Source organism: Orbilia oligospora (assembly GCF_000225545.1).
Source record: "Orbilia oligospora ATCC 24927 unplaced genomic scaffold scaffold00112, whole genome shotgun sequence".
NCBI lineage: Eukaryota > Fungi > Ascomycota > Orbiliomycetes > Orbiliales > Orbiliaceae > Orbilia > Orbilia oligospora.
Window position 1 is genome coordinate 114,707 of NW_011645669.1, and position 10,653 is coordinate 125,359.

Consider the following 10,653-nt stretch of genomic DNA (forward strand, 5'->3'; position numbering starts at 1 on the left):
CATGAGTGTCACCACCTGACGAGACAATCACCACCCTCCTTTCCTTATGCTTTACCCCAGCTTGAAAGGAAATATAAAATTTAAATAATCAAGGAAATTTCCCCCTCTCCCTTTCTCTCTCTGTTAATTGAGATCTTAGGCAAGCATAAACCTTGATACTGTACTCTCTCTCTCCCTCTCCCTTCCCTGCCCTCATCTGCACTGCACCTGGTATTGAGGCAGGAATACTCTCTCTCTCTCAAGCCCTCTTCCACCATAAATGCATGCATACATGCATGCATCTGCTACAATATAATTTACAAAACTAATTTAATTAAATTAAGCCAATAGAGAAGACAATTTGGGGTTTTTTATTTATTTATTTTTTATAAATGTTAAAAGTTAACCAAACCCCATATCCATGTCCATACCCATGAGTTTACACAGTAGTCGATTTCCCTTGTATCGATTCCCGAGACGTTAAAGAAGAAGAAGAAGAAAACACACACGAAAAAGGGATTCTAGATCTCGGAAGACAATCTTCAAAGTGTGAGGTGATACGTCACACCACGAAAAGAATGGCCTTCAAGGATAATCCGCCTACGAAAATTATAAAAGATTTATTCGAAGAGGGAAAAAAAAAAGAGAGAATGCGTTACGGCATACCCTACACAAGCGATATCACAAAAGTACCACGCCACTGACGCTGCTTATTTAGAAATACCTCGGGATGTCAAAATCTGATCCAATCTGGAGGATGTTTTTCCATTCATTCTGTAGAGGAAGGAGAAAAAAAAGAAACCTAGCTTAGCCCAAAAAAGTTACAAAGGGAAGATACCAATTCCTTCCCGGCCAGTAAACGCAGTAAACGAAAAACAATTTCATGACACCAAATACAAGGAAAAGACAGTTGTAATCGGTCGATAAAAATAATAAATAAATAAAAATAAAAACTCCCCCCATGTTATTGTCAAATTTTTCAAGTTTTGTGATTTCTTTAGGAGAAACCAAGCGGTGGAGGCTTTCCTGTAACTGTTAACGAGAGAAATCAGGATTTCTTTTTCGGCGCTTTGCTATAAACAAAAATCCTGTTGATGATGTTGTTTTTTCCCGATTGACTCCCGCTAGACAAAGATCCCTATCTGCATTCCAATTTTCTTCAAGTACCCCTTGCAGGTACTTCCCGTAGTTTTACAATACCAAATATCAATAGAGGGGAACCAATTTACTTTTGTTGATTCTCAGAGTAGATTGGCAAGTCATCCCTATACTCTTCAACGTTAAGCTGAGCCTCTTCCTCCTTGGTCATAAGGCCTTCTTCTTCATCATCGACAGTCTGCTTACGTCTGCAAGCGTATCCCTTGATGAACAACCAAGAGACAACAACAACGTGAATAGCAGTGCTGACGATGAGAGTGAAGAACAAGCCGATGGTGATGGTGATAGCAGCGATGACAAGGCAGGCAAGGATGAGTCGGATGACAAGACCAACCCAGTTGAACCATCTCCATTGTGGGCGGTCCTTACCGTCGGTCTCCTCAACCTTCTGGTGCTGCTTGTGGGTCTTGTGGGTCCCGTGAGACTTGTGATGACCGTGTGGTGGCTGCTCGGTGGCGACAGCATGGGCTGGACGCTCAACCTGCTTACCCTTACCGCACTTCCTACGTGGAGCTCCCTTGATTCGCTGGGCGATGCTGTTAAGGGTATCATAAATGTATGCCTTCCATCGGCAGAAGGCGTTGTCCTTGCACATAACAGCACTGGCTTCAGCTGTAGTTGGAGGACGGACAATAGCTTCACCGATAAAGACCTCGCCTTGTTCATTTTGGAAAACGGGGAATTCGAGGATCTCCATAGTAGCGATGGTCTTGAAGCTAGAGACTGCAAGGACGTGGAGACGAAGACGGGAGAGACCGGCTGGGTCGGTTTCGATGAAGAGGTCAATATCGACTGGGACCTTGGCTTCACGGCCATCCTTTAGGGATTTTTGGATAACCTGGAATGGCATTTTATTCCGAGCAGCGTAGATTACTGGGAACATAGGAGCATCGTTGAGCTTGATAATGTCCCTTTGAACTGCATCTAAGGAAAGTGTGAGGAGAAGATTGTTGGGAGTGTTATCGAAAGCATCTTTCTGGCCTTTCTTTGGGAACGGGCAAGACTCGCATGGGATTTCGAGGGTCTGCTTGATCTGGGTGATGGCATATTGCTCTGGTGTGAGGCCGTGAGTGTCGACCTTGTGGTTTTGGGTCTTAGCTGGAAGCGGCTTGACCTTGTAGACATTGTTATTAAGCGAGTCTGATGGCGGGATAAGGATGGCCAGGGAGCCGGCTCCCAGGGTGAGAAGTGTGGTTGTGAGCTGCAGGAGACGCATGTTTGGACTGCAGGAGAGGCTATTCCTGAATACTAACTACTACCTAAAAAATGGGATGGAGGTGATGGTGATGGTGGTGGTGGTTGTGATGATGATGATGCTGTCGAAGCAAAATCAACAGTGGTGAGGTTGAAGGATGAAAGATGAAAGGAGATAGGGAGCCGGAGGCAAGGGGAATGTGGATGTTTAAAGGGCTCTCAGCGGGAGATGGCGAGCGATTACGTTGACAGATTTCCGCCTATTTTAAGCATGCCCCTCCGACAACACATTTCACTCTGTCGCATGCAGCACCCCAAAATGCTTGCCGCTAACATAACCCGCAAAGACATTCCTTCGCCTCCCAACTAAACCCATCGACGCTCCAGTTTTGTCCTTGTTGGATGGGGGTCGATCAGACTGTACTTCCCGTCTACAGGAAGCGCTTGCCGTGCTAGGTCCTAATTAGCAGGGTCATGCTCGTATAGAGGTATGGTTACGTGAAAAGTTGGATGAGCAAGTTGTACGGTTGTATGGCAAAGATTGCAACCAGGCTATGCACCGATATACAATACAGTCTATTTCTCATAGAATATATGCATGATATTTTCATAAGCCTAAATGCGCATATATGCCTACGAATTGGCAGAAAGTTGGTGGAGAATTACCAGACAGCATTGCCCCTATTTAACGGCATTACCGTTCTAGCTACGGTCAAAATTGCAATCTTGAACAAATTTAGAAGCCTCTATAACTCGAGGGCCTCTGTCCAGTAGACAAGTGCACGAGGTTTTTCGGCTTTACAACCACCTAAGTACGTATCTAACATTAACATCAATGTTGGTAAAAGAAAAACTGACCTAGATAGTACACGCTAGTATTACTTCTAGCCATGGCACTGGGTATAACTCACGGTCAATGCAAAGCCATACAACAAACCATGCCACTGTGAATAAGAACCTACATGATATACCTGCGTGGTGACATTCGTGCGGGCTTCCTAGTTGATTAGACACTCTGTAACATCCTGAAACTAACCTAACCGTTGTACCCATCCAATCAATGTTAACTCGAGAAAACTCTTCGGTCATAACAGTGCTATCTAGCCCGCTAACCCTCTTCAAGTACGCCTATAGAGCGATCCCCCAAAATAAATGGGAGAAGAAGAAGGATACGCACATGTGTGTATTAGGTGGTGAACTTAAAATCTTATTAAACTTTTGGACAGATCTATATCTATCGACTCTCTCGCGAAAGTTTAAATTTGTTGGAATTTATGCGTTGTTTCTGGGTTAGGAAATCTGGCCAGGTCTGGGAAGTCGAAAACCCGTTTCAACGGCTAACTATGAAACCAGACTCTGACCTCCTGTTTGTGAAACGTTCCCAGACCCTACCCCGAAGCGTAGATGCATATGTGCGCATGTGCATAAGGTAATGAAGTACGGAACCTACGGAACCTATCGCCGCTACTCCGCGCAGTTTAATAAACCTAGAGGTTGAATAATTGATACAATTGATTCTATTCCTATTGTCCACTATTGCTAACAAGCGCTGCCGCTAGAATCGAATCAGAGTTGCAAGCATGGTAAAAAAAGTTAAAAGTATGTATGGTAATGAATTATTAATTTCTTCCTCTTTCAATGCATATTTGCTAGCTTATCTTGATCTTTCCGACTTTATATCGTCCGATCCTCTCGGACCTGGATAAAAGTCATCTTACTCTGGTCGATCGCTAATCGCCATCATTGTCGTCATGAATGACCACAAAGCACCACCTCTTTCTGCTAACGATCCATTTCATCATATCCATATTGCCAGTGTTACGAGAGTACCTCCATTCATGCAAGGAGGTTCTAATGGTACTGCACAGATTCCGTGCGATGATATTAAAACCCTGATCTGATGGGATCAAGAGATCATGGTTAAAAGGGTGGTTCGAAAGTCGAAAACAAAACAAAAGATTGCCGAGTATTGTCGTAAAAATAGATGCCGATGCGCCAGAAAAAGGGTGGATCAAAGATAAAGAGAAAAGAAAAGAAGAAAGTACGGTAAAGGGTATCCAAACGAGAATAAAAACGCGTAGAAGCAGAACGTGACGCGCCTTGCTGAATGAAGCTCGCGTCGACGGATTTCAACAATGTATGTATGAAGTCGAGGAATTGGAATGTAATACTTAGCCCACGCATGAAGTGAATACGTCGTCAATGTAGTCAGAGGTCTTTAATAATCCGTGTCGGATCGCCTAACGTTTGGCGGCGATATTCAATGACTTCTTTGGCGATCTTATCAAAACCACCTGATTCGCTATTGTCAAGCTGAGACATGATCTTATCAAGGGCGCCTTTGTACTCTTCTTTGTCGCCTTGGTTGGCATCTGGTTCGGCTAGCTCTAAAAGAATATTGCTCTCTATGCGGTGTATATCGCAAAGTGAGAAGTTAAACAGTTAGAAGCGGTATCACAAGTGGAATGTTTGCTACCATGCGCAAACATTAATTAATAGCATTGTCGAAGCAGAATCCCTGGAAAGGGTAACTGCAAATGCAGGAATAAGGGTGGGGGTTTGGTATAAAGGCCAACGTAGACCCAACCTCGACGAGCGAGCTGATTGGGAATCAGAGCGATGCGATCTTTTAGTAGTACTAGTTCCTTCGCACACTATAATAAAACGCACCTGGTAAGGCCATTTGACGGAAGTGTTGCCATCTGCATTGAGGGTCATTGCAAGTACCCCCCCTTGTCTCAAAATCACAGACTGGCAGCTCAGAATCGATATGGTTGCTATAGGTTAGCGACTTATATCCCTGTGAGACAAGCTTATTATAGCTTGGGTGGTATCGGAATGATCTGAAACCGGAAAGCTGCGACTGGTATTCAATAAACCCTGTTTCTGGTTTCTTAGGCTGGCTATGTGTCGACTTGCATATGGCTGGTGGCTGTCCAGGTTCGGAGACGCCGATAACCAAAGGCGATGGTTGATTTGGAGGGGCTTCAGAAGTGGCTGTTAGGATAGATACTTCACCTATTGTGGATTTGTGGGCCTCTGGGTCGTAACCATCATCATCGTTTGGCGTCTCCTGCACAGGACTGGAGGCCGAGTCAGACGCCGGGCTCTCGTCTCCGGAAGTACTGTGCATTTCAATATCCGCAGAGTCATCGCTACTGACTTGCTCTGATATATCATTTGAGTCGGATTCTGGGAACACATCAGTCTAATAAATTTTTTACGCATTAATTAGGAGGTAACGGGGGAAATAGATGGTACCTTCGGGGTCTAGATCGCTCTCGGAGTCGCTTGAATCCTGATCGGACTCATCAGTCGTCGTATCAAGATCGGAAAGATCCATCGGTGACCCAAGACCGTCGACATCCTCATCCACAGATTCCGAATCTGCTGGAGAAGATTCAAGCGACTTGTCATCCGTTTGTAAATCCGAGGAATCCGACATAGTAACAATGTCTTTATCCTCAGAATCATCTGCAGAAAGGGTTGGATGTTCCTCAGGTGAGCTGGTGCTAGGAGGGGTGTTGATGACAACGGCGACATCCAAGCCATTAACCTTGGACTCCACATCCATTAGTTCAGCCGCTGCAAGCTCGGATGCCCTCTCCACTGCCTCTGGCTGCGCAATGCCGGCGTTAAATTGATCTAAGGTTTTATGGAGAAATTCTTCAACTCTATCGAGACTAGCCTCCTTTGCATTCAACAAATCTGTAGACGGCGTCGCTGGGAGAGGAGTGGTATGCTTGCTCGGTGGATCGGATTGACTCTCGCCATTAGAAGCTGGCTTAGGCTTCCGTTTCATGGCGACGGCAATCCTTTGTTTCATCTCCTCAATTGCCAACTCTGTAAGACGAAGACTTTCCCCAAGTTGTTCGTTTTTCTCGGGATTGGCACTATCAGGTCTCGAGGGCCCGACGCTTTGAGGGGTTGCAAGCGGCGTCTTTTGTTTTTTTTCTTTGCCTTCCTCTTCTTCATTGTCGCTAACATTGAAGATCAACTGGCTGGACTCTAGACGGTGCCTGTTACCAAACCTTGGTTGTTTGGGGTTCAAGATGGCTGGTTTGATTTCTATATCAAAATCAGCAGCTACAGGCCGCTTCCGGCCGCGAAGAGTTGGTGGCTGAGGGGTAGGGGAGGCTTCTCGAAGTGCATTAGGTTGAGGAGTTGGAAGAGGAGGGGACACAATTCTGTTCGGGGGGGGCTGGACAATACTCAAACCAGGAAGCGATTGATTGAACCGGGAAACAACACTAGGAAGATTATTGCTCGTGGCGACGGAAGTGGGAGGCTTTGGGGGTAGAGAGGTGGGGAGGGTTGGTGGGGCTGCACTGATCTCTGGTTTAGGAATTGTTGGAGTTGGGATAATTGCTTTGAGCCCGTTTACAACTCCACTAGGAGCAGTATTCTTTGGAAGAACGGTGGTTGGAACGTTCTTCGATGAATCGGGTATTGGAAGTTTTAGATGGTTATAGATACCAGCTAGAACAGTACGTTCGATTCCTTCAGCCGCGATTTGTTCGAAGGACATCCTGGCTGAGCAAGACAGGTACATGACAGCTGATTGAGCGGCCTTCCGTAGCTCTAGCATAGACATCAACGCCGGATCTGTTTCTTGTGTAGGACGAGGTGCTGCTGCTATTGATGGTTTTTGGCGTTAGAAATGAATAAAGTTAGAGAATGCATATAGTGGAGTAGTCAGAACCATACTATTCGAGTTAAGCTGCTCCTTCCTTATCGACGGCTGATCATTCGTACTAGCGACGGGAAAGGGGTTTATCAATGGTGCCTGCATACTCGCAGCCAGCACCGCCTGGAAAGGGTTTGCTAGAGGTAGTGTCTGATGAATCTGGATGGGAGTGGTCGCCTCTCGGGGTGAGTAGTGATCATCTTCGTCATCCGATATTTCGCCTTCTTCAGGACCTTCATCCCGTTGAGATGATGTCGATATCGGAGGCACAGAAATGGTGAGATTAAGTTTTGAAGACTCCTCGCCAGGGGTAACTGGCGTGATTGGTGTCTTTGGGACCACGCTTGCGGCGGAGGTTGATGACTGTCTGGGTTTTGGCATGGCCCTACGAGCTGGCATTGCGCGTTTCCCAGCAGTAGGACCATGACGAATGCCTGCAAAGGAGGGGACCTCCGGGCAGGTGGATGACATGACGGGGAATGTAGAAATGCAGCTACAGAGTTAGACGATAGATAGACTGTCTGGGGGGTTGGCGTGAGGTTGGCGATGCGGTTGATGATGATGATGGCGATAACGGAGGGGAGATGAAAGAGGAAGTGCTGCGTGGTGATGTTTGTTGGTGGAACGTTGAATGTTGGCAGCGCCGTGAAATTAAACGCCGACTGTTGTCTTGTATTATGTAATCGGCCAGCCAACCAGGCAAACAACGTCCAAACAACAGTTCGCAACTCCCTCCATTTATCTTCATTAAAATCCATCATCATCAATCACCCTCACTACCTACTATATATACATCAATTCAACCTCCAACATCTAACATCGACATCGGCGTCGATATTAAAATCCTCAATATGGCATCTCCCACGCTTCCTGTCGAAGCTCTCGATCGCATGCGCATCCAACTAGGCCTGCTCTCCCAATCAATTAATTCTCTGCTGCAGGAACTACGCACTTCAGACCCGCTTCCACCCTGGTAGGTGCATGAACCACACCCTGGTATATTGCATCAGGCACCTCTTCTCATAAGCATCGCCATCGTCATCGTAGTTTTGACAAGGCTGAATAACTTCGTGATATCAAAAATTGGAGAACAATGGAGTATTAGAAAGGCCCGCTAACTCAATGACTGTCCCTAGGACGACCCTCACCGCCCAGCTAGCAATTCTAAACTCCCAGCTCTCAACAATCTCCAGATCCTTACACCAACACTCCGCATCTCTCTCCACAACTGTCGTCTTTCCTCTGCCGACTTTCCCTGGACGAACACAAGATGGTCAGCTTCACCGCCTCCTTGGCAAGAAGCTCTCTCCAGAAGTCCAAGATTGGATCCAAATAGGCCGCAAAGCTGGTTTAGCTCTAACCTCCAAACCAAAAAATGACGACGATGACTCGGACGATGATTCAGAACCTGAAGCGGAAGATGAACAAGAGGCGGACGACGACGACGACGACGAAATGGATGAAGATGATGGTGACGACCCGGATTCTAAAAGGCGCAAGCGTCACTGGGCCCTCAAAATCGTCCAGAAGGACCAGCGGTCCCGCGACTGGGACTCTGACTTCACGAAAGAAGAGATAGAAGCTGTAGGCGGAGATCTCACAAGGATACAAACCGGATTGAAGACTCACCTGGATGGAACAATCATCAAACGATCTATGGATTCGTCCGCGTTATCCACATCTGCTCTCAACAAACGTGACGAGAACGGATGGACATTAGAAATGATGTTCCGGTTCATGAGCACGGGAATGCGGCCTGTGGAGGATCATCCTGGCGTGTAGTACCACCCAGAAATAGATTTTCCACAGGAACCCGCCAGAGTCTGGCGCTCAAAGGTTTATAGAAATGATTGGATGAACCCAAACGTTTCTACTACGATGAATACCAGCGCTAAAAAAACTACCATTCCTGCATCGGCCACTGGTGCTAGAAGAAATACTGGTCCTAACATGACAACTAGTGGTGGGACGAATATTGTTACCGGAATGACCACTAATACTGGGGCGAGCGTTATTTCTGAAGTGACCACCAGCGCTGAGACGAAAATGGTCACTGTTACAGACGTTGATGCTAAACCGGGCATCGATACTGACACCAACATCTCCCCTCAAATGAACATGGTTCCTGAATCAATACTTATTACTGGAAAAGTTACTCCAGCTCAAACGCCCACCCTTGCTCAAACACCTACTCCTGCTAGAAATTTTATAACTTCTATAACACTTGCTCCTCAACCCAGCTTTGATGTCACAAAACCACCGCCTACCGAGCAAGCCAACCAAGCTCCTCCCACCACAAAAGAAGGGCAGTATCCAGACGCAACGGCAATAGAAGATCCAAACCTCTCTTCCTCCAGTCTTCCAGGCTTGGGCTCCAACCAAAACATTACAAGGGCGCCACCTCCCGAAAAATTTTGCCAAACCCCTCTCACCTTAGAAGAAGAAGGGAAAGATCTCAAAGCAACACCCTCAGAAAGCCGACAATTTGAAACAGAGATATCAAATGATTCTGATGATGGATCATCCGTCTCAGATTTACGAGCTAGTATGGCTACCCCAAAACCCTCATCACCAGCATCACCAGCATCACCAGCATCACCAGCATTTAACTTCCCGCTCGTCAAATTCACCGTCAAATCGAAAAAAATAGCAACCCCAGATATTTCAAGTCCAAACGTCTCGACCCCCAAAACTTCAGCTTCAAATCTTTCAAGCTTTGAAATCATAACCCCAGATGTTTCTTCAACTCGTGATTCAATATCAAATATCAGTCTCCTTTCAGATCAATCCAATGCTTCCAACATCACTGCAAGGCTGACAAGATCTAAAGCAAAAGCTTTGGCAGCCGCACAAGCAGCAGTCCAAGCTTCCGTCCAAGGAACCGGCGAAGATGTCTCCATAGTCGATCAACTTGACTGTCTACTCACTAGTTTCCCGGTTCGGTCAGCGACTTCGAATACCATTTCCAATGATACGACCACCACACCGCCTGCTACTATTCCTTCGACTCTAACCAAAACAAAGACCACTAGGTCTCCAAAACATCCTAAATCATCCAAACCTCCAAGAGCTCCGAGAGTTTCAAAGAAGCCAAAAACTACAAAAAAACTGGGGGGAACCAAACCCCCAAATAAACCAAACCAGTTGGAACCTTTGACCTCTCCCAGCGAAGTTTCTCTCCCCGCTGACCTCGACGATCTATTCAAAAACATGGACGATATGGAAGGCCTTTTTGGTGGAGTTTAATACCCACGCTTAACGACTTATATATGCGAACCGAGCGAGCTTAGTGTGTCTAGTTGTAATAATAATGACTTTCTTCACAGACTACAATGATTATTATCATAGATTTAGCTATGCCGTGTATTTAAAACCAGCTCATGCTATGAATTCATTCCATTCCATTCACGTCAACTGTCCTAAATCATGTACCACGATGGAATCTTAAAAAAAGAACCATTAAAACCTTCATCTCAAAGCGCAGCTTTGTAGTGAAAGCCCCAAGAATCCATAGTGAAAACCAACGCTAACGCCAAGGGAAAAATGCATCGTAGTCCAGAAATGCAATCCTCAACCAATGCACGCGCCCTTGAATGTACCATCCAGAACCAAAGAAACAAGAAACAAAAAAGGTC

General features: G+C 46.0%; 3 protein-coding genes across 3 annotated transcripts; 1 reads left to right on the top strand and 2 right to left on the bottom strand.

The window, feature by feature from the left end:
• Positions 1–1,204: 1,204 nt before the first annotated feature.
• Positions 1,205–2,353, bottom strand: AOL_s00112g34 (uncharacterized protein; the record flags this gene model as incomplete). The annotated part of the gene is made up of 1 exon (XM_011127064.1): positions 1,205–2,353. The coding sequence occupies one exon, from the start codon at positions 2,351–2,353 to the stop codon at positions 1,205–1,207; it is 1,149 nt and encodes a 382-aa protein (XP_011125366.1).
• Positions 2,354–4,539: 2,186 nt separating this feature from the next.
• On the bottom strand, positions 4,540–7,489 carry AOL_s00112g35 (uncharacterized protein; the record flags this gene model as incomplete). Its single annotated transcript, XM_011127065.1, has 4 exons — positions 4,540–4,736; positions 5,002–5,523; positions 5,593–6,966; positions 7,039–7,489. 4 exons carry the CDS (start codon positions 7,487–7,489, stop codon positions 4,540–4,542), a joined length of 2,544 nt encoding a protein of 847 aa, XP_011125367.1.
• Positions 7,490–7,869: 380 nt separating this feature from the next.
• On the top strand, positions 7,870–10,264 carry AOL_s00112g36 (uncharacterized protein; the record flags this gene model as incomplete). Its single annotated transcript, XM_011127066.1, has 3 exons — positions 7,870–7,991; positions 8,155–8,796; positions 8,863–10,264. The coding sequence occupies 3 exons, from the start codon at positions 7,870–7,872 to the stop codon at positions 10,262–10,264; spliced, it is 2,166 nt and encodes a 721-aa protein (XP_011125368.1).
• Between the last annotated feature and the right edge of the window lie 389 nt (positions 10,265–10,653).